Raw genomic sequence first — 27,317 nt, 5'->3', positions numbered from 1 at the left:
ATGGGTCACTAACAAATGGCTTGTAAACAAGGAAGTAAATCGTGGTTTTAACTACCACCAACAGTTGCTGGTCAATTCAGGGTGTCCGCGGGGTATTAAAAGTTGATAAATAAATGTAGAGAAAATTAAGGCTATTAAACGGCATTTTCCAAGGTGTTACATTTCGTAGCTTGTTTTCAATAAGTATATAAATTGTCCAAAGAGGTTGTGTTCTACCGTCTGCCTGAATGTAATCATGGCGTAGGTGTGTAGTGTGATTCTGTGTAGTTTATTGATGGCATCCCATTGGATTGGACGTCATCTGAACAGGACATCGCACGCTCACTGCTTGATAGCGCGCAGGTCCGTTTACGCCGGTTGTTAAACATCGTTATGGGGAAATGCAAGTTTGCGTCCAAATAGTTGGAAGATAAGGAGGAAGGACAATCAATACTGTATATAGTCAATGTGAGGTAAAGTGTCGCCAATGTAACCGGTTAAAAATCAAAGCGGCGCTGAGGTCTTAAAATGTATGGAAAGGGTCTTAAAAGGTCTTACATTTGACTTCAGGATTCCTGCATACACCCTGAAATACCAATTAACCACATACTGACTTACCATTTCAGTAAAGAGTATGCTTTTGTCTCATGCTTTTTCAGATGTGATGACCTGGCCAGTGACATGTGTCTGCAGGGCATGGCTGTGCAGAGTCTCCATGGTGACCGTGAGCAGTGTGACCGTGAAGAGGCCCTCAGAGACTTCAAAAACAGTACGTAGCGGAGAGGAAAGTGTGTTTCTCTGCCTGGGGAATCAGGGCAGACTGAAACCAATGCGCTACCCACAAGTCAATGCTAAAAAGCTAAATTCAAGGTTCAAGGCTTGTATTGTCATGTGTGCGTCACTACAGTGTAGTTATGACCAGAGTTCCCGTTAGCCGGTAATTACCAGACTTTGACCGGTAAAATATGCTGAAGACCGGCAAATCTAAAAGTGTCCGGTCAAAATAATTTCCCTTTAGCGCAATACCGCATCAGTTGCGCCACTTATGTGACAGACAAGAAGAGTATGTGACAGACAAGAATAGTCAACTCTAATGTCTAACACTTAATGTGGAGAGAGAGAGATGTCCTGGATGGGTTGATTGTGCGTTGATCTGTTGGTAATGCCTCGGGGTTCCGGTGGGCATGTAAACAAATGCATAATGCTGCGCTATACTTTGCGGCCTCGCCCGGTTGCATCGCGACACTTATTGTGTAGTTGTCTTTTAATAAGCAGGTAGTCCTATCATTAGCTAGAACTAGCTGGATCTGATCGATATGGACACAAACGCGAGTGAAGTCTAATCTGACGGGAGAGAGAGATCAGCTGCTGCTGCTGACGAGTCGACACGCAGCTCTGCATAACCACATGCAGCGGTGAGCGAAGCAACACACACTTCAGGTTAGGATATCACACGTAGCTATTTTAATTACCTCTCAAACTACCTAAACTAGTTATAGACAGGGATGCAAACTTGTCACCTTTCGGCGAAATTTGCTGTTTTGAATCCAAAATAGGTCGTTTGTGTGATTCATGTAGATCTGCAATAAAAATATTGTTGGGGTATGGGGGGGGGTCTGGGACCCGGAGTAATCTGCGGCCGCGAGCTGTTATGTGCCATCATGACACGCATGGTGTTCTTTTGTTATATATTATAATGAAGCGCGAGCTGTGTTAATATTAACTGTGCGGTCCGGAGTAGGGATGCTCCGATCGCCAATTTCGGGGCCGATCGCCGGAATCAGTATCGGCCGATACCGATCGAGTGGGCGGGGCCTAAATGGAAGATTTAAACATCACTTTAAATCTTCCATTTAAAGTGATGTTTAAAACTCAGTTAATGCTCATTCACTGGAGCTTCCACAAACAACAATCAACTTAATTATTACATTCAAATGAAGTACATTATTCAAGTTTACATTCACTTTGGATAATAACACGGGAGAAATTAGCGGAAGTGCTCTCTTTTCCTCTCCCCCTCTCTCTCTCTCCTGACAGCCTGTCAGTATCGTCTCATGCAGCTCACTGATCCAGTAATGAGTGACCCGACAGTGAAGAATAAATATATTAATAACTAGTTTAGCTTGTTCCAGAGGAAGATAAAATAGGGTGTGTTAGGTCTAACTCTTAGTGTGTTTCGCTGCGCATACCGGTCCGGCGGGCGGAGCTGCAGGATTTCTGCTTCACACACGTTGCATACCGCTATTTTACTGTCTTTTTCGGACACCTTAAAATAATGCCAGACAGGTGAAGCCATTTTGGCGAGCTTGTTTTGCCGCACACAGAGAAAAGTGTCATGTATTTTACGTCATGCGATCGGCTCTCGCGATCGGCATGTTTTAAAGAGCACCGATCGATCGGTAGAGAGTGAGTATCGGTCGATCTCGAACGGTGACCGATCGATCGGAGCTTCCCTAGTCCGGAGTCCCTGTGGCACAGACTGACCGCTGGTGAACAGCTGTTAGAACGGGCCGTTCAGGTGTTCAGAGCAGAGCGGCAGAGCGTGATGTGCACTGAAAAGTTTTTCTGTCGCAATATCATTTAAGGAATCGTTGAGCTAGCTAGCTAGCATTGTCACTATCTGCTAACGTTAGCTTTAGCCTTCGTTTTTCTAATAGTTTTTTTCATAGGCTATAAACAGAGGTGGTATAAGTGTAGATATTGTACTTGAGTAAAAGTAGAAGTACTCAGATATTGTACTTGAGTAAAAGTAGAAGTACTCAAATATTGTACTTAGTAAAAGTAGAAGTACTCAGATCTTGTACTTTAGTAAAAGTAGAAGTACTCAGGTCTTGTACTTTAGTAAAAGTAGAAGTACTCAGGTCTTGTACTTTAGTAAAAGTAGAAGTACTCAGATCTTGTACTTGAGTAAAAGTAGAAGTACTCAGATCTTGTACTTGATTAAAAGTAGAAGTACTCAGATCTTGTACTTGATTAAAAGTAGAAGTACTCAGATCTTGTACTTCAGTAAAAGTACTCAGGTCTTGTACTTAGTAAAAGTAGAAGTACTCAAATATTGTACTTAGTAAAAGTAGAAGTACTCAGGTCTTGTACTAGAAGTACCAGAGTGTAGGAATACTCTGTTTCAGTAAAAGTCCTGCATTACAAATGTTCAAGTGAAAGTAGAAAAGTATTCTCATCAAAATATAGTGAAAGACAGTAAAAGTAGTCGTTGTGCAGATTGGTCCATTTCCGAATAATATATATGATATGTTTTATAATGATTGATCATGAAAGTGTTCTCAAAGCTGGTAAAGGTGCAGCTAGTTTGAATGACTTTGTAGACTGCAGTAGGGATCGACCGATATGGCTTTTTCAAGGCCGATACCAATACCGATTATTAGTAATCAAGGAGTAATCAACCGATATTTGGAACCGATATACATTTGCAGTAAAAAAAAAAATCTTGGTGTCAAAATGTAGAATAACACAAACTCCAACACAACTTCTTTGAAATGCATTTAAGCATAGCCTATATTATGTTTAATTAACTTTTAAACATCTTACAACTGGTTTCTTCTCTGTGCCCTTTTCTTTAGTGCAGTCATCTGCAATGAGTTAGAGAGAGAGACAAAAAGTGGGGCAGCAGGCTGACATGCTTAACTAACAATAATGCTTAATTTATTATATCTGTCTATCTAGTACAGAGGTGGGAAACCTCCGGCCTCCGGGCCGTATACGGCCCGCGAGACAATTTGGTGCGGCCCTCGATGTCATTTATAAACACACGCAACAAATTAAAAAATGAAAGAAATCTAGACCGCAAACAAATTAAACAAGCGAGTGCCTGTTTTTCCTGGCCAAGGTCAGGGTCCTTGAACACAACACGAGCCTAACGTGTCATCACGTGGTATATGTCTCGACTGACAGGGGTGCAGTTCTGACGGAGAGCACCAGAACGCCACTTCAGAAATTGCAGTACCGATAAGTCCATACACATGCCGCAGTTTCTGCGTGTCTGTGTCTTTAGTTGAAAGCCCAGTGGCGATCTGCTCATCTGTCATACTGATCAGACAGTCAATAACGGTGTTGTTATCATTAGCATCTGGTTAGCTAGCTATGCTAACGAATATAAGAAGCTTTTTCTACAACCAGTGAGGTGAAGGCACATCTTTATATGATCATTATAGTTATAAAAAAAATAAGAGAATAAAGTAAACGGGTATAAAATACTATATGACAGTTATTAATAAAGAAGAATACAGTTTGAAAGGGGAGTGATTTGTCAAATATCCATAAATTAAAAGAAAATCTGCTTACAGTTGTGTTTGGGTGTTGAGAGATGTGTCCATAGATCTCCTAATGTTGCTCTCAAAGTGCACCAGATTGATGCTTTTAACTTCAACATTTAAAAAAAATCTTCCCAGGGGAGCACGCCGCACGTGCATGCATACGCGAGTCATGGTGAGATATCTTGATTAAGAGGTTGCTTTTTCTTTGCACAGAATGAAATGAATGGGCTGTGATTTTAGTTTTTTTAAGCAGAGGTCAATAACTTGTACGGCCCTCTGAGGATATTGTAAAAATTGAAATGGCCCTTGAGAGGAAAAAGGTTCCCCACCCCTGATCTAGTATAAAATCCCAATAAGCTGCTAGCAACTGCAAAACACTAGTACTAGCTAATGTTTTGCAAACTATTAAAAGTGAGGCTATTAACCCTCTGGAGTCGGTGGACGCGCCGGCGCGTCCAAGTGCGCATAATTTTACGTAATTAATCATATATTTTCGATTATAAGGAGTAGAAACATGATTCAGATATCCGCGGAATCGCCGGAAGGGTAGCTTTCCAGCAGTATCTCCTGTGAGACTGTAACCAGGGCACAACAGCCAATATGGCCGCTCAAAGCAGCTTGACTTTACACTGTCTGGGATTGGTGGATTCGTGTGTCCGTCAAGGAAATCTCAGCCGGCAGACATCATGGTCTGAAATGACCAATGGACATCGAGAAATCACTAAGGACCTACCCACCGAGTAAAAAAAACATAAACCACGTTTCTCCTATCAGTTTACGTCAGTGTGGAGAGAGAGAGAGAGAGACAGACAGAGAAAATGGCTAAAAAAAGTTGCCGACTTCACTCGAGATTTTTTTCGCTAGCAGCAGTAGAGCCTCAGATGTTCAGAACCTGAAGTCTTCGACTCTTCTGAAGAAGAAGAACACAACGACAACAACAAGGATCCATTTGGACATGGGTAAGTGTACATATTACAGTAATAGTGTACTAGCAATGTGTGGGGAATACCGCGAAAATGAACAATAGGTTTATTGATATATATTTGTTATCGATAGTCATGAACTTTTTCTTGGGACAAATTAGCAAACGTTTACTCTGTGTTAACGTTATTTTGGTGTGTACAAATGAGATTACATGTGTAGATGATTAAATTAATCATTTATTCGTCCCACAACGGAGACATTTACAGTGACATGATTTTGCCATCGATTATTGTATCATACTGTTCTGTACAGATGAGACTTTGTCATAGATTTATTTATGTGTGCCTGTTATTATTTTACCGTCCTGTACAGATGACACTTTGTAATCAGATGTAGCATATGTATATGTGTGTCTGTGATTTTATACTGAATGTAAAGTAACTGGAAATGTGTGTGTGTGTGTGTGTGTGTGTGTGTGTGTGTGTGTGTGTGTGTGTGTGTGTCTCCTTTTCCAACCTCCCAAACTTTCTTTTTATGTGTGCATTTTTATTTGTGCTTGAGCAACATTTTACTTGAACTTTATTTCAATGAAATTAGTTGTAATTGTTGTCCTACATTTTTATTTGTTTTACAGAGATGTTTCACAGCTGTCTGGGCCTAGTGGCCCACAGGCGGCGTTTATCCAGCAGCCACAACATCCATCTGTGCCGGCCCCCAGGTCAAGATCTACTGTGGCTCAAGGGCCTTCACTAGAGCCATCACCACCAAGGACCAGCAGACCAGCATCACTACAGCTGCCTCCACCTCCATCTGCGGCTGCCACCAGGTCAAGATACACCTCAGCACAAAGGCTCCACCACAGCCATCACCTTCAACCCAGCCAGCAAGGAGGTCTCGTGGAGGTCTCGTATAGCACTTGTACACCCCACCTACACAGCAGCCCATGCACCATCACCCCCACCTACACAGCAGCCAGACCCACTGTCTTGGAAGACAGACAAAGACCTTGACACTGTCTTGACATTTATAATGAATAGTTGGTTGAAAGTTCTGATGTTCAATATTGTAAATAGTTAGATTTTCCAGTTTCTTATATTTATATAAATAGTTGGTTGAAAAAAACATATTTATAATAAATTGTTGGTTGAAAAAAAAAGGTTGAATGCTCAATTTGTATTTTTACACATCACATGAACCTTGGTATGTAATATGAAGTCATTATTCAGTCCTGATGTATCTCAGTCCCTGCTGTGGTGAAAGTAGAGTGATAAACACAAAATTCGAATACATTTTTTTTCATTTTAGACATGAATTACACATTTATATACAGTGTAATTCAAATATTTCACTGCTTTTGTGATCCTAAGACTTTGGTAACCAAATCTAAAACACCAAAACATTTTGATCACATGAGTAAATTTGTGTTTTCATAAGAGTTTTGAAGATTTTCTGAAAATCGGATGTAACATTTTAAGCTTTTGAGCTACTTATCTCATCAAACAGTGCTCTAAGGTGAGTAATTTGCATATATAGCAATACCAGAGATTGTCCTGAACATTTTGATATTTAACACATGGGGTGCCATGTGAGAAGAAACACATTTAAAAGGGGATTTAAGAAAACATCAAAAATTCGAGAAAATACCCTTAGACTCCAGAGGGTTAATGTAGACCTAACGTTAGTCTAGTAGCCTCACTTCTAATATGTTGCTAAACATTTGCTAGATACATGTTGGCTAGCTAATGAGCTTCACATATCAACCTGAAAAACTGCGAGGCTCCACTCGCAGCCCCCCTCCACCACCACAGTTACTCCGCTGCGAGACGCTGCACGCACCCCCAACTCTGACTGACTTCCCGCGTCCCTGTGTAACTGGGAAACTGATAGAATTGGATCATAAGATCGTGGTGTTTTTTCAACTTCAGCATAGGGGATAGGGATGTTTATTGAACTTCGGTTTAACACATGTATGGCTCTGCCGCTCAGCGCTGCTGCTGCTTGCTTCAGTCTGCGTTCTTTCGCACCTGCCTGTAATCTCAGAAGGTCCTGCCTCTGGCTGGCTCCCGCCCGGAAAACCTTCAGTAATAGCCTATCAGATAGCGCTGTGGGCGGGACATTGCTCGTGTACACAGAGTGGTGACTGCAGCCAGAGAAACGGCCGCATCAGAGCCAACGTTTTATCGGCAATTTGATTTTTTTTTAAAAAGGCCGATACCGATAATCGGTCAAATGCGGAATATCGGCCCCGATAATCGGTCGACCCCTAGACTGCAGGGTAGCTTGTGGATTTACTCCAGGTGGAACTAAAGTCTGATTCAACACTTGGTTATATTTCACATCATTCATCCAGATCTGTGAAGTAACTAAAGGTATTAATACATGTAGTGGAGTAAAAGTACACCATGTACCTCTGAACTGTAGAGGAGAAGAAGAACAATGTAGCAAAACTTTGAAATACTTAAATAAAGTACAAGTATCTCAAAATTGTACCCAAGTATAGTACTTGAGTTTATGAACTTAGTTACTTTACACCAGATGCCATAAAGATAGAAAGACTCAGCCTTGCACAGAGGCGTGACAATATATTTTCAAAATGCTCAACAGTGCTGCCAAAATTATAAACTGACTGCTACACAATTAAAATAAATGCTTTTATATATTTCTATTAGATGTGACTCTTTGGCGTTTCTGTTATTACCTGCTGCTTTAGTTGTTCTGACTGCTAAAATCCTCTGTTATTCCTAATTGTAAAGCCGATATTCCGTGGGGTCGGGGGGCTCGGGTCCTTGTCACCTTTTTCATACCGGATTAGTTTGCATCCCTGTATAGTAGGGGTGTAACAGTACACGTACCCGTACCGAAATTATTCGGTACGGGCCCTTCGGTTCGGTACACGTGTGTACCGAAGTGTACCGAACGAATATAACGTTAAACGTAAAAAAATTGAGAACGTGAACAACTTCTTGAAAGTAATCTCGGGTGCTGCGTCGCAGCATTCAGAATAATTTGCTCCCATTGTGTTCAACGCATCATAGAGCGAGCAAGTCATTTCATTGGACGAGCTGGTCAGAGGGATGCGTTCAAATGTAGTCAGTAATTTGTGGAACTGTCGAAATGGTGAACGCAGATAAAGTTGAGCTCAAAAATCCTCCAGCATCATTGAAGTCTCCGGTTTGGGAACATTTTGGTTTCGCAGTTACGTACAAGGATGACGGACAAAGACAGGTGGACCGAACCAAAGCTGTTTGTCGGCATTGTTCAACTAACATTGGTTACGCGGCTGGCAATACATCAAACTTGCACACTCATTTGAAAAGGCATCACCCAAACGTGAATATCACCGGTACCAAAAGAAAAAAGGCTGAAGTGCAAACTCCCGCTAGCATTTAGCCTCCACCACTCGCAAAAAGTTCAGACCGAGCCAAAGCTATTACAAACGGCAAATATCCTTATGTTGCCATGTTAGCAAAGCGCTACCTGGCTGTATCTGCTACTACCTCTGTCCCTAGAGAGGGTGTTCTCCACGGCAGGAGACATTGTTAGTGCCAGCAGATCTGCCCTTTCGGCAAGCAATTTGGACAAGTTCATCTTTCTTTAAAAAAACATGAAATGACAAGCAAGTCATAATGTCAAACTGGCTGCTTAGGTACTAGTACAGTACAAATACAGATTATTTCAGTTCATCGAAAAGCTGCACCTTAATGTTTATTTTATTATATTTTATATTTATTAGAGTGAATATTCATAGTTTAATAATAATTAAAAACCCAAAACTAATATGTTATGTTTTGTGAGTAGGCCTACTAGTACAGTTCAGTTCAAATACAGATTATTTCAGTTAATCGAAATGCTGCACCTTAATGTTTATTTTATTATATTTTATATTTATTAGAGTGAATATTCATAGTTTAATAATAATTAAAAACCCAAAACTAATATGTTATGTTTTGTGAGTAGGCCTACTAGTACAGTTCAGTTCAAATACAGATTATTTCAGTTAATCGAAATGCTGCACCTTAATGTTTATTTTATTATATTTTGTATTTATTTGAGTGAATACATTATTCACAGTTTAATAATAATTAAAAAAATATGTTATGTTTTGTGATAATTTTTTCTGCTGTACCGAAAACATACCGAACCGTGACCTAAAAACCGAGGTACGTACCGAACCGAAATGTTTGTGAACCGTTACACCCCTACTGTATAGATATGTTTAGTTTTACTGTCGGGTCACTCATTACTGGATCCGCGAGCGGCATGAGACTGACGGGCTGTCAGGAGAGAGCGCTCCGTTTATTATTCCCGTGTCATTGTAAGTTACTGTTCACTTTTGAATAATGCAGTTAATCTACTATAATTAGTTTGTTTAATATCGAATCATATCAATTTGTTTTAAAGCTCAATAAATAACAAAGAAGACCTTTGACCGGCACTTTTCTCAGTTTGTCCGGAAGATTGAAACTTCAACGGACATTTTGACCGGCACAAAAATATTCTAGCGGGAACTCTGGTTATGACCAGTGTTGGGACTAACGCGTTACTTTGTAAGGCGTTACTGTAACGCCGTCATCTTTGGCAGTAACTAGTACTCTAACGCATTACTTTTTAAATTCAGTAACTCGGTTACCGTTACTACATGGTGCGTTACTCCGTTAGTTTTTTTATATAGTCAACAGCCAGGCGAACAGAGATGAGAACTGTACTTAAGTACAGTACTTGAGTAAATGTACTTAAATACTTCCTGTGTCACATGCGGAGACGGGCTGTGGGCGTGTGTGTGTTGTTTACTAACAAGACTGTCATGGCGGCGGCGGCGGAGCTCAAGTCTAGTTTCTCCACCTGGAGATATTCTCACTATTTCACTTTTGTCGAGCACAAGGAAAAGAAAGTTTCTGTTAAATATAAGTTGTGTCCTGGCGGGTCAAAGAGCCTATCTACTGCCCAAACCAGTCATTCAAATCTCTTAAAACATCTGCAGAAACAACATGCTGGGACGAAGCTAGTAGCTAAGACCACAGAGACTCAGCCGACGCCACTCCACCTCCACCTAAGCAACAGCGGCTGGATTTTAACCAAGGGATTTAAATCACGGCATATGGGACGGAAAACTTTTTCCAACTACCTGGAGAAAGAATATACAAAAATGTAAAGCCAGCTAATATCGATGCTATCCAGATTGCATATAATGCATGTCAAGTTGATCAACAGATTGTAGTATTCTCCAATGCAATAACAGAACTGAAATGAAGGATAAGGGCATTAATATAATGGGAGCCCTTTTTTAAGTAACTAAAACGTTACTTTTCACAGTAACGCATTACTTTTTGGTGTAAGTAATCAGTAAAGTAACCGAGTTACTTTTGAAATGAAGTAACTAGTAATGGTAACTAGTTACTGGTTTTCAGTAACTAGCACAACACTGGTTATGACAATGAAAGTCTTAGGTCACAGGCTCCTCCAACAGTGCAACACAATACAACAGATAATAGTGCAAGTTAATAGAAATAGTGCAGAATAGTCGATCTACAAGTAATTGGAATATATATATATATATATATATATGTTACAACCAAATGAATGTTATAGATGTTCTTTCAGAAGTGCAGGTGTTTAACAGTCGTATGTCCTGTAGGACGAAACTGTCCCTTAGACAATTGACCAACAATTTAATATTTTTCCAGGCCGAGTTCGTATCCTGGTCGCGACAGACTTGGCATCTCGAGGGTTGGACGTCCATGACATAACGCATGTTTATAACTATGACTTCCCACGCAACATAGAGGAGTATGTCCATCGAGTGGGCCGCACGGGACGAGCAGGGTAAGAGTTTGTGTGTCATTAGTTTACTTTGCAAATTGGCCTCTTTATCTTTTGATTATTTAAAACATCATCTTGAGGCTTCACAAATCATTTTTTTCTCTTTCCCGATTATTTTCATATTTCCTTACTCCCCCTAGTTTAGGAGGGAACGCAACCGTAATGATCACCTTATTCTGAGAGTCTCACAATTTGAAAATCACTGCCAGTGTCTGTTTTAATGGTGATGCATTTATGCTCCAGGCGCTCGGGTGCTTCCATTACCCTGGTAACAAGGGAGAACTGGAGGATGGCCGCTGAGCTGATTCTCATCCTGGAGCGAGCTGGACAGGTTGGTGCAAACATATTATTTTGACAAACCTTTTGCTTTACATTAAAATGTGTTTGACGTAAGGTAACTCAAAGTGTTCATAGAATTGTCAGGCATGCACCTCTCCCTTCGGTATTTCACTGCTGAGGGACAATAGGTTTTATTGTATTTACTAATAAACAAAAGCATGCCATTGTTTCACTTCAAATAAATATATTGTTGAACAAATGCGTAGTTTCCAGCTAGTATTTGCAATATGAAAGCTTAAGTAAACACTGTTATTGAAGGGGATGAAAAATATATATATAATTTTAGTAAAATATCTAATGTCTAAATGAATGTACTCTTTGTTAATCCTGTTGTAGGAAGTCCCTGAGGAGCTGGTGATTATGGCAGAGAGATTCGCGAAGAACAAGAGGGACAAAGAGATGGACAATCCGAGAGGAGGAGGAAGAGGAGGAGGGGGAAGAGGAGGAGGAGGATGGGGAGGAGGTGGTGGTGGTGGAGGAGGAGGAGGAGGATGGGGAAGGAGAGAAGGTGGCGGGAGAAGAGGCAGAGATGAAGACTCTGAATGGGCGTTCTAGTCAATGTCCACACGTATCACAAGGTTCCCTACATAAGGACTCGGAAGTGTTTATAAAGACAAAAAAATGGTTGTTGACACTTTGTTATAAAACAATAAAAAAAATACTATCTGTCAGATAAAAAATAAAAGCAATATACTTTGAGTGAATTATAATTTAGGAATGACGTTTTTCTCATTAGGTTAGTACAGGATCTGTTGTACATTTATTGTTGATTGTATATATTTCCTTTTATACATTTTCTTTGATTGAAAAGTTGTGTTTGCATGGGTTTTGATGGATTGTCATCCTTTATCAGTGAGGCACCTTGTGTTGTGCTTCTGTTTAAAAAAATGTTTGAAATGCACAATTCTGACAGTTTTCTCCTGTCTGTAACAATCACTGCATCTTTTGTTCATGTCATTTCTTTATCAGGCCAGAATTCAATCTGTAAAATAAATTCTCCTTTTTAAAGAGATTTGACACCATGTGTATTTTATTTGTCATATCGAAAAGAAATGACTAAATCTGCATTGACGCATTTCTATAAATCAACTACCATGGGAAAAGTTTACAAAGAAGACGCCAAAGGTAAATGTTAGTTTATAATCATGAATTAGAAAAAGGCAAATCTATTCAGTCTTGTAATTACCAAATATATGCAGAAGTGTACAAATCAGTTTCAACTCCGTTTAGAAAATGTATCAGCCAGAGGTGGGAAGTAGTGCAGTACAAATACTTTGTTACTGTACTTAAGTACATCTTTCTGGTATCAGTACTTTACTCCACTACTTATTTTTCTGACGACTTTTACTTCTTACATTTTGAACACAAATACCTGTAGGCTACCTTCTACTTCTTACATGTTCCAAACAGGCTGGTTCCTTTAGTTTGAATGTGTGTTTGGTGGCGTGATCATTATTAGTTAGTCATTGCGTGCCTATTGATTTGAACACGATCCGTGTATCCATCATTTCCTGGTCTTCTCTAAAGAAGAGGGACCAATGAGAACGTTGTCATGTTGCCGTTGTTCAGCATGGAAACATTCATTAGCTAACAATGACATCAATCAATGTCAGGTACTCTTTAAAACAACTGGTAGTTATGGGTACTTTTTACTGAAGTACATTTCAAAGCCCATACTTCTTTACTTTTACTTGAGTAAAAAAGTTTAGTCAGTACTTCTACTTTTACCAGAGTATTTTTAAACACGAGTATCTGTACCTCTACTTGAGGAAAGGATGTGTGTACTTTTGCCGTCCCTGCTGTCAGCACTTCTGACACGTGAGCTGGTCGTTCGAGGACAACACATTTAGCTAAGTCTTGCTATCAGGCCCTTTCTTCAACACAAGTGAAATACTAAGGTGTTTCTGTTTGAACCCATTTATTACAACTTATTTAGTCTTAACATGATTATTTTCCAAAGCATTGCAACGTGTTATTCATTTGAATGTCTGCAATGGTTCCATGGTAGAAAAGATTAAAGCTCAAAAGTATTTTAAGTTGTATGTCACATCACTGATCTAAGAAGTCCCGACCAGCACAGTCTTAACTTTTCTTTATCACTCCATGACTTTAATTAACAAACTTAAGCGCACAATTTTGTATTGCATAAAACTTGATTTCCCTTATCACTATCTTTTAGTTCAATCTTATTTAAACCGTTATATGACCATTTTTGACTTGTAAGATTATGAAGTGAATAGCAATGAGCCCTTCATTTATAAAAAGGGTCTTGGAGAAGTTATTAAATTCAACTTCATGATTTCTGCATATCTTGCATCCTTCAAGATATAGTTAACGATTGACAGTTTGCGTTTACTTTCATTTTCTTACTTTGACTGTCATGAAGGACTTGGTGTTGCAGTGCATTTAAGAAATACAAAAGAAGCCAAACATGGACAAGCTAGACATTTATTAAAAGGTAGGTTTAGAGAAAATAAATCAATGTGGTAGACACGAGCATTAATTACAACAATTCCATTTCAAATATGCTTTCTTGAACAGTTGCCCAGTTCTTTGTTGAAAGATGTTTCAAACTCTCTGCGGTGCAGTCACAGGTCAAACTCTTCTTGTGAAGTTGTCATTTGAAAATAGGAAAGCCCTTGTCGCATTCCTCCCTGATGCAACGAGCCAGGCTGTTGCACTTGTTCCTGCTGAGACTGGAGAGCAGGTTCTGGGTTGGGATGAAGAAGTTGTTGAGTATACCCTCTTCCAGGTGGGACACAAAGTCCTTCAGAAGCAGGCGGAAACACTGGCTCAGACTCGAGGCCCTCCAGTCCGTGTCTTTAGTTCTGGAGCAGCAGGCGTGGAGCAGCGTGGTTTTGGCGTGATAGGAACAAAACTTTTCAAATGAAGAGTTATTTTCCTTCAGCAGACTGAGAAGGTGCTTCAAGAGCTTCAAACAGTCCTTCCTGTATGTAAAGACAAAGGAACATACTTAGGTACCCTTAAATTGAGGACAATAATAATCTGTCCAACCTCAGAGCACATTACAACAACTGTGAACACACACACACACACACACACACACACACACACACCACTCAAAGACTCCAAAGACACCACTATGTAGACATACTTATGGCTATTTTACTAATATATATTTAGACTGTAAGTGTAAATATGCACATTGACATTGAATTGTATCTCGTTGCACTGTCGTCGCTACTACCTCTGCTTTTACCACTTTTATTTATTTATTGTGTCTATTTTTTACTGCAGTGAGAGTTGCCAAAGAAATGTCCTTGTACTTTGTATGATGACAATAAAGATATATATATTCTGTAATTATACCATTGTTGCCAAATATACATAAAGATTTGTTTTTCTAAGTAATGGCAATGCATTGGACAAAAGACTATTTTTACTTGAGGATTAAGTTAAAATCTTCACCTGCAGCAGCGTTCTCCCTCTTTCTCACAGCATGTCTTCTGCGATCCGTGATTTTTCAGTATGGCCTTCTCAACATGAGAGAATGACACCCTCCAAGTATCTGCGTGGTAAAGAAGAGAAAATACTCAACGGGTAAGGAAAGTTTAAGCTTCCCTTTTTTCCAGTTTTCATTCATTAAATAGCTTATGTAAAAGCCCCAACATGTTGTGTATGTAACAAAGAGAAAGGCTTACCCTTGGCTAGGACCCCGTATTTCTCTTCTGTACCGGTGCCTTCAAATTTTGGTACAAGATAATATGGCCGCCACTTGTATTCCCGCTTTACTTTAGTGCCCAGCCAGCTATCTATTTGAAGGCCTTCTTTGGTGAAAGATGGCCAGCTCGATTTAACCACGAGGCTCAGAACGATATCCAGTGAGACGGTGACCGATTGTACTGTTCTGATCAGAGTCACTGCAGGGCAGCCTTTTTTCTTCCTTGTCACCTCCCATCCTGAAAATACAAACAAGAAGCACAATTTAGATTTAGTATTCATTATGGTTTTATAATGTATACACATTTGACTAAAGCAGACTGTGGCGGCTCAATTTCCAGTTAAGTTTGAGTCGCAGAGAGGCTAAGCTTGGCTTTATGCTGCGATGCGTCTTCAATGAGAAAGTCCATAGGCCTACTGAAGTAAGATAGTTTGACGATATTTAATAAACAAAATAGAAACAGTAATTATAGGGACAAAAACGGTCAACAGAAAAAATGACAGCACAAGTTCACCCTCTGTCATCCGCACTCGACATGAAACAGGTGACCTACAGTACACAAACCACACCCATGTGACATACCGGAAGTGCTCAACAAACAAATACAAGTTACTTAAACAAATAATACAAATAATGAACACAGGCTAAGTAGCATTTGGCACGTACACAGACTTTTTCCTTACGATTTCCCTTTTGGATCTTTTTATATCTACGTTCTGGCAGTTACCTGTATATTTCTTGGCACATTCCTTGACTTCTTCCCTGAACTCGTCCAGCATTTTACTGGCGGATAAAGTGCTGCTCTCTTCAAATCTCTTCAGAGGGCTATTGCCACGTTTTAACTCCACACTGTAAAAGGCTCCATCATCTCCAAACGGACTCACGTTCACTCGGTCAACTGGAATGGCCACCATGACATCAAATTCATCCGGATTAGAAATCTGCAAACACGAAAAAACCACATTATTTAAAGACATTATTTTTCAAGTACGGCACTAACGTAAGTATATCTTCCACCTACTTACAGAACCAGTGTTTGTTTGAGGAGATATGAACCAAAGTGACTTACCTTTAGATTTTCATAGTAACTCCCAGTCCGTAGTGGTTCGGCTTCTTTAAAGCATTGAGTGTTCTTTTTCAAATGCGAAAGTATGGCGTCTACAAGTTCATTAACAACTTCGGATGTATATGATTTTTCATCACTTTTTATTCTTAATTTGTCCAGAGTTGTGGAGAGGATAGTGTCCACTTTGCCTTCACACCGATCAGCCTTTGGGTTCTCCTTGGGTGTCACTGGCTGCATTTTTGTCTCTGGAATTTTATCTTTGGCAGTGCATGTTTTTGCCATCTTGATGTCCTCCGGCTGCAACTTCGTCTTCTCCTCTCTAGATGGTTCTGGGGATTTTTCCTTCCTGACACATTTATTTTCCTTTGTGGTTTTTGGAGAATCCTCTGTAGTGCCCTTTGGCTGCATCTTCTTTGACTTTGTAACTGGTTCTGTTTCGGCTTGTCTGCCTTGCACAGGAGCCTTTTTGTTATCTGCAGGTGTACTTTGCTGCTTGCTCACCTCTTCTGTGAAATGTTGTGTGGTCTTCTCTTTACGGATGCTCTGTGCAGATGGCTTTTCGTCAGTGCTGCTCGTCTGTTTCTGCACCTTTGGTTTCTGTTCCTTTGTGGCGCCTTTCTGCTTCTCTTCTTTAAAGTCCTTCCTCGTACATCTGGGGGGAGATTCATGTTTCATTTCCTCAGGTTTAGATTTACTCTTGGCACACTTAGTGTCAGGGCTTTTTGCCTTGCATGTTCTCCCTCTACCAGTCATGATGCTGCAATGAGAGCAATGAAACAGCTCTGTCAGTTGTACCCAAAGAGTTTCCGGGAAATGAATGAGAACACGCCCCTTTAGTTTTCCTCTGTAGTAAGTGTTTATACACCCACTCCACTCTTTGTCCCTCAACACACATCGGGAGTCATTTTCAACAGCAACTACTCCTTTGATTACCACATCAATATAATCAAAGGAAAAGTATATTTTGTTCACACTAAAAACGTGTCTCCACCCACCACTCTCCTTCTTAACTGAGAAAGAAACTTTGATCCATACCTTCATCACATTCATAGATAAACTTCACTATATCCAAAACTTTGCAGCACCTGTCTTCACACCATGATCATGTCGTCCTTTAGAACTTCCACTGGTTTATTTGTTCCCACAATACATCTATTACAAATGTGTATATCTTAAGTGAGGTGTTTTCATATTATCTTGTGTACACAATGTGTGTGTTTACAGTGTATTTGAGTACTACGAGAAGCGCTCTATAAAAACATTTACTGTATGCATTTTTGTATTATATGATTGTCATACACTGCATTTGAAAATTCCTATTTTGTTCCTGAACCAATAGCTCCATCTCCTGGACACGTGCTCGGACTGCTCTGATTTGTATCAGACTTTCTTTAAACTATCGGAACGTTCAAGGCACTGTCAATTACATGCAGGACATTGAAGGGGGAAAAAAAACTGACCGCAGTCCAACATTTTGGTTGAAACGTGTTTAATGTTAGAAAGAGGCTCATGCCATCTTACAGTAAGGTGTAGTCGCGTATGCCAATTCAAGCTTCTCAAGTGCAAAGTTAGCAAAATGCCAATCAAAGTGCTTTAGGAATCAACAGGTAGTTTACTCTAAAACCCTCGGGAAGGGCACATATCCACCATTTGTTTTAAGTCCTTTTTATAATTTAAACACAACAATCACCAAGTTCTACTTATCTACTACTCGGAAGAACGTAGTTATAGCATTGTGCCATACAGAGCACCATGAAGTTACAAACAAACACTAAAAGCAAGACAACACAAAGAGAACAGTGCCTGCACTCCAGAAAGCTTGAGCGGTGATACGTTTCGGTATCTCTAATAGTTCATTATCAATATCCATCCATCCATCTTCTCCCGCTTATCCGTGGTCGGGTCGCGGGGGTAGCAGTTCCAGCAGAGAGCCCCAAACTTTCTTTTCCCTGGCGACATCAACCAGCTCTGACTGGGGGATCCCAAGGCGCTCCCAGGCCAGCGAAGAGATATAATCCCTCCACCTGGTCCTAGGTCTACCCCTTGGTCTCTTCCCAGCTGGACGTGCCTGGAACACCTCCCTAGGGAGGCGCCCAGGTGGCATCCTAACTAGGTGCCCGAACCACCTCAACTGGCTTCTTTCGACGCGAAGGAGGAGCGGCTCAACTCCGAGTCCCTCCCTGATGACCGAACTTCTCACCTTATCTCTAAGGGAGACACCAGCCACCCGGCGGAGGAAACCCATCTCGGCCGCTTGTATCCGCGATCTCGTTCTTTCGGTCATGACCCATCCTTCATGACCATAGGTGAGGGTAGGAACGAAAATGGCCCGGTAGACAGAGAGCTTTGCCTTCTGACTCAGCTCCCTTTTCGTCACAACGGTGCGGTAAAGCGACTGCAATACCGCTCCCGCTGCTCCGATTCTCCGGCCCATCTCACGCTCCATTGTTCCCTCACTCGAGAACAAGACCCCGAGATACTTGAACTCCTTCACTTGGGGTAAGGACTCATTCCCTACTTGGAGTGGACAGTCCATCGGTTTCCTGCTGAGAACCATGGCCTCAGATTTGGAGGTGCTGATCCTCATCCCAGCCGCTTCACACTCGGTTGCGAACCGATCCAGTGAGTGCTGAAGGTCGCAGACCGATGAAGCCATCAGAACCACATCATCTGCAAAAAGCAGTGGTGCAATCCTTACTCCACCGAACTGCAGACCCCCCCCCCCACGACTACGCCTCGAAATCCGATCCATGTATATTACAAACAGGATTGGTGACAAAGCGCAGCCCTGGCGGAGGCCAACCCTCACCGGAAATGGGTCCGACTTACTGCCGAGGACCCGGACACAGCTCTCGCTTTGGGAGTACAGAGATTGGATGGCCCTGAGTAGAGACCCCCTCACCCCATACTCCCGCAGCACCTCCCACAGTAACTCCCTGGGAACCCGGTCATACGCCTTCTCCAAGTCTACAAAACACATGTAGACCGGATAAGCGTACTCCCAGGCCCCCTCCAGGATCCTTGCGAGAGTAAAAAGCTGATCCGTCGTTCCACGACCAGGACGGAATCCGCATTGTTCCTCCTCAATCTGAGGTTCGACAATCGGCCTGACCCTCCTTTCAAGTACCTTGGAGTAAACTTTCCCGGGGAGGCTGAGTAGTGTGATGCCTCTGTAATTGGCACACACCCTCTGATCCCCCTTTTTGAAAAGGGGGACCACCACCCCGGTCTGCCACTCCTTCGGCACTGTTTCCGACTTCCACGCAACGTTGATGAGACGTGTCAACCATGACAGTCCCTCAACACCCAGAGCCTTCAGCATTTCCGGGCGGATCTCATCCACCCCCGGGGCTTTGCCACTGTGGAGTTGTTTAACGACCTCAGTGACCTCCCACCGGGAGATTGGTGTTGATCCCCCGTCATACTCCAGCTCTGCCTCTAACATAGAGGGCGGAGTTGTCGGGTTCAGGAGTTCCTCAAAGTGTTCCTTCCAACGCCCCAACACTCCATCAGTTGAGGTCAACAACGTCCCATCCTTACTGTACACAGCTTGGATGGTTCCCTGCTTCCCCCTCCTGAGGTGTCGGACAGTTTTCCAGAACAACTTTGGTGCCGCCCGAAAGTCCTTCTCCATGTCTTCTCCGAACTTCTCCCACACCCGCTGCTTTGCCTCGGCCACGGATGAGGCTGCTGCCCTTCGGGCCTGTCGGTACCTTGCAACTGCCTCGGGAGTCCCCCGGGATAACAAATCCCTGAAGGCCTCCTTCTTCAGTCGGACGGCTTCCCTGACCACCGGTGTCCACCAGGAGGTTCGAGGGTTACCGCCCCTTGAGGCACCTAGGACCTTGAGACCACAGCTCCCCACCGCGGCTTCGGTAATAGAGGCTTTGAACACCGACCACTCTGGTTCAATGTCCCCAACCTCCACAGGAATGCCCGAAAAGCTCCGCCGGAGGTGTGAGTTGAAGGCCTCCTGAACTTGGGCCTCCTCCAGACGTTCCCAGTTCACCCGAACTACACGTTTGGGCTTACCAGGTCTATCCAGAGGCTTCCCCCGCCACTCGACCCAACTCACCACCAGATGGTGATCAGTTGACAACTCCGCCCCTCTCTTTACCCGAGTGTCCAAAACATACGGCCTCAGGTCCGATGATACGATAACGAAATCGATCATGGACCTTCTGCCTAGGGTGCTCTGGTACCACGTACACTTATGAGCATCCTTATGTTCGAACATGGTGTTTGTTATGGCCAATCCATGACTAGCACAGAAGTCCAGTAACAAACCACCACTCCGGTTCAGATCAGGGGGGCCGTTCCTCCCAATCACGCCCCTCCAAGTGTCTCCATCATTGCCCACATGTGCGTTGAAGTCTCCCAGCAAGACTAAGGAGTCCCCTTCAGGAGCCCCATACAGGACTCTTTCCAGGGTCTCCAAGAAGGCCGAATACTCTGAACTGCTGTTGGGTGCATAAGCACACACAACAGTCAGAGTTTTCCCCCCCATAACCCGCAGGCGTAGGGAGGCGACCCTCTCGTCCACTGGGGTAAACTCCAACAACGAAGCACCTAACCGGGGACTTGTGAGTATCCCCACACCCGCCCGGCGCCTCACACCTTGAGCAACTCCGGAGAAGAATAGAGTCCAACCCCTATCCAGAAGTAAGGTTCCAGAGCCGACGCTGTGCGTAGAGGTGAGCCCAACCAGATCCAACTGGTACCGCTCCACCTCCCGCACAAGCTCCGGCTCCTTCCCCCCCAGAGAGGTGACGTTCCACGTCCCCAAAGCCAGCTTCTGCCGCCCGGGTCTGGTCCGTCGAGACCCTCCGCTTTCACTGCCACCCTTCTGGCAGCGCACCCGACCCCATCGATGTTTCCCGTAGGTGGTGGGCCCGCGGGACGGAGAAGCGGAGGTGTTGCCCACGTTGCCTTTTCGGGCTGGGCCCGGCCGGGCTCCGTGGCAAGCCCGGCCACCAGACGCTCGCCGACGAGTCCTCCTTCTGGGCCTGGCTCCAGAAGGGGACCCCGGGCTTCCTCCGGGCCGGGTATCCTCACTTCTTGTTGTTTCTTTCATGAGGTCTTTTGAACCAATCTTAGTCTGGCCCCTTGCCTGAGACCAATTTGCCATATTGATATTATCAATATCACAGAAAAATATTGTTATGAACCGAATGGACTGTGCACGTTAACTGATTGATATTACATTGTAACTAATGGTAATCTAACCAATGGAGTCAGGATTGCTGACTCGAGATCTAAATGTCGTTCTTTCCGCCGAATGCTTTTTCGATGCATTGTGATGATTAACCAGTCTTTGATTATTAAGCAGCCAATTGAAGAGTGGAATTGGATGACGGATGTCCTGCCCTGGGAGACCTTGCGGTGGGCAGAGAAGCACAACATTCATTTGTTCCTCTGGGCCTTCTGGGCGGACTTGGTAACTTTACCAGTGGAATAGGCCTTCTTCTCCACACCTTTAATCACTCCGACGGCCACAGTCTGACGCATGTCCCGCACTGCAAAGCGGCCTGAGAGGTGAAGAGGAGTACAGTTACTTTAGGTGATGGTTTCATCTGGGATCAAGCTGTTGCAATTCAATAAAACTACACTTGAACTTACCAAGCGGAGGGTACTCGGAGAAGCTCTCAACACACATTGGCTTGCCGGGAACCATATCCACAATGGCAGCATCTCCAGACTTGAGGAATTTGGGGTTGTCCTCCAGCTTCTTGCCAGAGCGGCGATCAATCTTTTCCTTGAGCTCTGCAAACTTGCAGGCGATGTGAGCAGTGTGACAGTCGAGCACAGGAGCGTAACCTGCACTGATCTGGCCCGGGTGATTGAGGATAATCACCTGCAAAGCAAAGTCACAACATTTAAAAGGCCTGGTAATTATGGGAGATAATTTATATTCTGTCAAAGAAGTTCACTGCAAAGACTCGACTTGGCTTGTTTGGGTTCCGTCTTATCTTGACACCTTCTCTCTGTCAATTTGACAATTAAACAGTCATCATGGCTAAAAAAGGATTCAAAGCGTACTCAAAATAGACTTTACAGCAAATATTCCTCAAGACTTTTAATAGTTCCGACTCAAACTGATTTAATCACGTTCATGTTTCCTTTCTATCAACACATCCTTTGTCTACCTGAGCAGTGAAGTTGGCAGCTTCCAGCGGGGGGTCGCTCTTGCTATCGCCGGCCACATTTCCACGGCGAATGTCCTTGACCGACACATTCTTGACGTTGAATCCCACGTTGTCTCCAGGCAGGGCCTCATTCAGCGCCTCGTGGTGCATCTCCACAGACTTCACCTCAGTAGTCACATTGACGGGGGCGAAGGTCACCACCATGCCAGGCTTTAGTATCCCGGTCTCCACACGGCCCACAGGCACAGTTCCAATACCTGAGAAATGTAGCATTCAATGAAGGACCTTTAACACTAGAACCGCCAATCGGATCAATTTGACCGTGAGCTGTTTTTTATTGTATGTAACTTTTTTTCAATAAAATATTAAAGTCTCCCAGTCTGTGACTTTTTCCTGAAAGTGTGGTATGTAGCACCCTATGATGTTAAAAATGGTCAATATGATGTCGGATTGAAGAAATCGCCCCAAGAAAATTGCCATTTATACCTATTTCCGCCCAGCGGGTCATATTGACCCCACCCCTTTTCGCGCTATTGTTTTTGCGTGTAAACAAACATGACGTGTTGCTATAGCAACGCATTTTGTCTACTGCGGTTCGAGAGAGAGATAGAGAGAGAGAGAGCTAACAGCTGTTTGCTTTTCACCCAACAACGACAACCGCCTCACAAAACGCTATGTTGTAGCGTTAATAAACGAAACAATTTAACAAAATTGCTTGTCAAAATACAATTGCTTTTTAAAGCAATAATTTTACCTTGAAAATCAATGCATTCTAATACCGGGTCAATTTGACCCCGGTGGCGGTTTTAGGTATACAATTCTATTCTAGTGTTAAATCAACATAAAGACAGTTCTGATTGTTTCTGAAGTCTTTACACTGGCTTCCTGTGTGTCAAAGAATTGATTTATAAAGCATTGAATGCCTGCCTAAAATACATTTCTGACCTCCTGCTAAATTATGAACCATCCAGATCTCTCAGGTCTTCAGGGACTGGTCAGCTTTCTGTCCCCAGAGTCAGAACTAAACATGGAGAAGTTCAGTTATATGCTCCAAATATCTGGAACAAACTACCAGAAACCTGCAGGTCCGCTGCAACTCTGACTACTTTTATCTTTGCGGCTGCTTTTAATTGAACTTCTTACACTAACTTGTATTCATGTATTTTTTCTTTTAATGTTTATTTTATTATCTTTGCTTTTTAATGAATGTCTTTCATTTTTGTAAAGCACTTTGAATTGCCTAACTCTAACCCGTGTGGAAAGGTGCTATATAAATAAACTTGCCTTGCCTTGATCTACAATAAAAAAACAACCTGTTTTGATTAAACGCTCTGATCACGAGGTGTTTCATACGTTTCTAGAGTCTATTATCCCTACAGCATTTAGTTTCTACCCATTTGTTGTGATTGCTCTACATGCCTCCTATCTTGTAGACGTCCTGCAGAGGCAGACGCAGAGGTTTGTCTGTTGGACGGCTCGGCGACTGGATGGCATCCAGAGCCTCCAGGAGTGTGGTCCCTGAAGCATTGCCATCTTTCCTATTGACCTTCCACCCCTTAAACCATGTCATCTAGAGACAAGAAAATAACGTACTAAATTATACACTTTGCACAGTTATTAAAGAAGTGTTAAACTTATGATAAAACTAGAAGAGAGAAAATAATTGTCAAGTTTTAGCTTTGTTTGAGCTTCATTTTTTTGTGACTTTTGAAATAAAATAAACTCTGTCTGGGATTCCCGGTTGCTCATGGTGGCTGGTGTTAGCAAACGTAAGCCGGTGTAAAAGCCACAGTGTTCTCTTTTGAACACTGCTTTTGTAATTGCAAGGGCTACTCTATCTGCTCTTATTCGGACAAACAGTCTCAACTATTGTTTTCTCTTATAGCTACCGTTCCCCATCCCGAGTCATGCAAATTGGTATTCAAATTCAATGCTGCTTGCTTCTAATATTTCTTACGGCATTTGCATGACTGGTTTTCTGTGTTGTACTTACATTGGGGCTGGCCTCAAGCATGTTGTCTCCGTTCCAGCCTGAAACGGGTACAAAGGCCACAGTGTCCGGATTGTAGCCGATCTTCTTGATGTAGGTGCTCACTTCCTTCACGATTTCCTCATAGCGCTTTTGGCTGTAGTTTGGCTCGGTGGAGTCCATCTTGTTGACGCCTACAATGAGCTGCTTCACTCCCAGAGTATAGGCCAGAAGGGCATGTTCACGGGTCTGTCCGTTCTTAGAGATACCGGCCTCAAACTCTCCCACACCGGCCGCCACAATCAGCACAGCACAGTCTGCCTGAAGAGGATAAAACATAGTACTGTTAACAATGAAGCTGCTGTCACCATTACTCTGCAACTAGATGAATGAACATGGTGTTAGTATTTGGAAGCTGTTCATTATGGCGCCAATACAAGTGTGTGGAAAATTAAACGCAAGGCATATGCGATTGCACACTGGAATGGGCATGTTAATGTTCGGATGACTACTCTGTCATTCAAGCTGGTCTTTGGATCAGATCAGATCATGTTTGTATTACATTTAAGAAATAACGTTTTATAATGCTGTTTGTTTTTGGTTTGGCTACATTTATTTTATAAACAATTGAATTTAAGGTCATACCTTTTTGAACAGGTTAGATAAATTGATTAATGATATCATTTTAGACTGGCTCTAATACTTTTCTCTTTAAAAATGAGTTAAGGACCCAACTTGACATTAACTTATTAACCTAATTTCTTTAACCTGTGGCTTACTTGAGACTTGGACCAAATTATTTGAGTAACAAGTCACTATTGATCGGAGACACTGGTTATTCTTATCAGAGGCACAGAGTCTGACAAAAGGACCCACATCTTTCCCATGGAGCATGTCCTACACACAGACTGAGCAGCCTCTCGTTACAGACCTGGGAGGTCCCGGTGATCATGTTCTTGATGAAGTCCCTATGACCCGGGGCATCGATGATGGTCACATAGTACTTGTTGGTTTCAAACTTCCACAGTGAAATGTCGATGGTAATTCCACGCTCCCTTTCTGCCTTCAGCTTGTCCAGCACCCAGGCGTACTTGAACGACCCCTTCCCCATCTGAGAAATAAGTAATGGATAGTAATTTGTTCATAGCTGGTGATGACTTTTATCTTATTTAGAAGGCTGTCTTTTCTGACTGCCTGTATCTCCTCACCTCAGCCGCCTCTTTTTCAAACTTCTCGATAGTTCTCTTGTCGATGCCTCCACACTTGTAGATGAGGTGGCCCGTGGTGGTGGACTTGCCTGAGTCCACATGGCCGATCACGACGATATTGATGTGTTGTTTCTCCTTTCCCATGGTGAGTAGAGCTGGCTGAAGCTAGCAGTCTGTTAAAACCAGTGTTAAGTTACAGTTAGTACAACATACAGGACAGGTGGTTGGCAGGGCACGAAACGGAAACCTTGCATGCACAAGTCCCTGTAATTGATGGACATTGGATATATTTTGTGTGTGCAGTAAAATAAATATTTTAAGGGTGGAAAAACAAAGTTGTTAATGCTAGATATGCTTTGTTATTTAACACCGTCTGATTTAATGATATTTGTAAAGCGACTTTGAGCACCTGTAAAAGTGCTTACAAAATACATTTGTTATTATTATTATTTGCAAGATCACACAGTACGAAGTTAAGCAAATGCATTGCAGTGACTGATGCAGAAAGAATTTGAATGGCTGCACAAGGAAAGACGTAAGAGTCTATTTTTCTTTAGTTTATCAGCACTTAAACAATCTCACCATATTGCTGTTCCTTGTTATGTTGACCTAAGGTTGCCGACAAGGACGTCTCTTGACTAGCAATAGATGTTTGTGTCTCAGAAGATTAGGGATGGTATCAATAGCCACTGAACTGTGCCAAGTCTCACAACCCTCCCACTCTGTTTCTCCATCCATCCACACCTCTGCTCTCCTCTTTCACATCACTCTTTCTGCTGTCACTTCAACACAACAAGCCTCTCTCATGTCTTCTTCCAGACTTACTACAGCCTAATTCCAAGCCACAATCCACCATTTTGTCAGCTGCTATCGCATAACAGTGCAGCAGCCATTTCTCAGACACTGCAGTGCACTGTCACATGTTAGTGCAGAGGGAAGTAAACAATGTTGTTAACTCTGCAGGAGTGCTATGGTGATAACCTTGACTACATAATTGCACCACAAAGTCTTCTGCTAAATGAGTCCTGTGAGGATTTAAAGTGAATCTGTTGTGCTGCAGGTAGACGGGCAGCTTTAATCCAACTGTAACCAGAATCCTCACATGATCCAGGCCAGACAGGTGAACTCAGGACTGTCAGTATTTTGCATGCGCATGTTTAACTCATCCTTCAGTATACCGTCACTCACAGCAGCTGCCGCACTGCGTTAACAACACACAATATGATAAAACACATCAAAATAGAACAGCCGCGATATATTTAATATGTACAGGATTGCACGGTCTACCTCCCGCCATGTTTATCATGAACACGCTCACTGGATGCGTATTAAGTGCCCGCCGTCTGCCCTCTTTCCTGCATCACAACAACAATAACAACATTTCCAAAACACCGCATGGAGCCCAAAAAAACCGCTCATTCATTTTCATAGCATCAAAAATACAATGCACAGTTTCAATGCATAGCGTCTCGTAGTGTCGTACCTGAGAGCTGTCCGCTGTGTTTGGGTGCAGGACCTGAGGAGAGACGCTGATCCGGTTTTAGCGCACAGGACAGGAGGGGGTGTTGCGTAATTGCGCGCACGCGCTGCACAGCATCACACCGAGGGAGAAGTTACTGTGAGCGAGTTTATCAGAGGACACTGATCCTGCATGGCAAAGTGTGCATCGCAACAGCCCGAGAGTTATAACTCATTTGGGAAACATATGTGGGCTTGAGATGTGTGTTGCGATTCCAACAACTCAAAATGCAAATTAAGAACTTGAGATGTAGCATGCATTATACAGTTCCGTATGTAACACACACTCAGTTACATACTGAGTAAACAGTCTACATGTATTTACACACTTGTGGGCTGTTCCATCATAGTTGGTGTTGCAGAAAAGTATCATAGAGGGAAACAAATCGCACTTC

The 27,317-nt window shown here is 42.6% G+C and overlaps 3 protein-coding genes across 3 annotated transcripts in view; 1 reads left to right on the top strand and 2 right to left on the bottom strand.

Annotated features, from left to right (window-relative positions):
- ddx43 (DEAD (Asp-Glu-Ala-Asp) box polypeptide 43) overlaps window positions 1-12,350 on the top strand; it is a 40,834-nt gene extending 28,484 nt beyond the window's left edge. Inside the window, exons 22-25 of the mRNA XM_034101160.2 lie at window positions 639-748; window positions 10,859-10,997; window positions 11,238-11,325; window positions 11,670-12,350. Coding sequence (XP_033957051.1) covers window positions 639-748; window positions 10,859-10,997; window positions 11,238-11,325; window positions 11,670-11,888 — 556 coding nt within the window. The 3' untranslated portion in view covers window positions 11,889-12,350. The remainder of the gene's footprint in view (window positions 1-638; window positions 749-10,858; window positions 10,998-11,237; window positions 11,326-11,669) is intronic.
- Window positions 12,351-13,767: 1,417 nt separating this feature from the next.
- cgasa (cyclic GMP-AMP synthase a) lies at window positions 13,768-16,860 on the bottom strand. The gene is made up of 5 exons (XM_034101224.1): window positions 16,085-16,860; window positions 15,743-15,956; window positions 14,996-15,253; window positions 14,763-14,862; window positions 13,768-14,281 (listed from the first exon to the last, which is right to left on the bottom strand). The coding sequence occupies exons 1-5, from the start codon at window positions 16,832-16,834 to the stop codon at window positions 13,951-13,953; spliced, it is 1,653 nt and encodes a 550-aa protein (XP_033957115.1). The 5' UTR covers window positions 16,835-16,860; the 3' UTR covers window positions 13,768-13,950.
- A 4,261-nt stretch (window positions 16,861-21,121) lies between these two features.
- On the bottom strand, window positions 21,122-26,994 carry eef1a1a (eukaryotic translation elongation factor 1 alpha 1a). The gene is made up of 8 exons (XM_034100950.2): window positions 26,888-26,994; window positions 25,405-25,577; window positions 25,128-25,307; window positions 24,221-24,517; window positions 23,647-23,797; window positions 22,228-22,484; window positions 21,701-21,935; window positions 21,122-21,609 (listed from the first exon to the last, which is right to left on the bottom strand). The coding sequence occupies exons 2-8, from the start codon at window positions 25,546-25,548 to the stop codon at window positions 21,485-21,487; spliced, it is 1,389 nt and encodes a 462-aa protein (XP_033956841.1). The 5' UTR covers window positions 25,549-25,577; window positions 26,888-26,994; the 3' UTR covers window positions 21,122-21,484.
- Between the last annotated feature and the right edge of the window lie 323 nt (window positions 26,995-27,317).

This window comes from Pseudochaenichthys georgianus, chromosome 15 (genome assembly GCF_902827115.2).
Source record: "Pseudochaenichthys georgianus chromosome 15, fPseGeo1.2, whole genome shotgun sequence".
Taxonomy (NCBI): Eukaryota; Metazoa; Chordata; class Actinopteri; order Perciformes; family Channichthyidae; genus Pseudochaenichthys; species Pseudochaenichthys georgianus.
The sequence above is the reverse complement of the archived record's forward strand: the minus strand, read 5'-3'. Positions and strand labels throughout refer to the sequence as shown.

Coding starts and splice junctions, on each gene's coding strand:
- cgasa (XM_034101224.1), bottom strand. CDS start 16,834: ATGACTGGTAGAGGGAGAACATGCAAGGCAAAAAGCCCTGACACTAAG. Junction 15,957..16,084: donor GTTACTATGAAAATCTAAAG/GTAAGTCACTTT, acceptor TCGTGTTTGCAG/ATTTCTAATCCGGATGAATT. Junction 14,863..14,995: donor ATACGGGGTCCTAGCCAAGG/GTAAGCCTTTCT, acceptor TTTACCACGCAG/ATACTTGGAGGGTGTCATTC.
- eef1a1a (XM_034100950.2), bottom strand. CDS start 25,548: ATGGGAAAGGAGAAACAACACATCAATATCGTCGTGATCGGCCATGTG. Junction 24,518..25,127: donor TGATCACCGGGACCTCCCAG/GTCTGTAACGAG, acceptor TATCCTCTTCAG/GCAGACTGTGCTGTGCTGAT. Junction 22,485..23,646: donor GGACGTCTACAAGATAGGAG/GCATGTAGAGCA, acceptor TACATTTCTCAG/GTATTGGAACTGTGCCTGTG.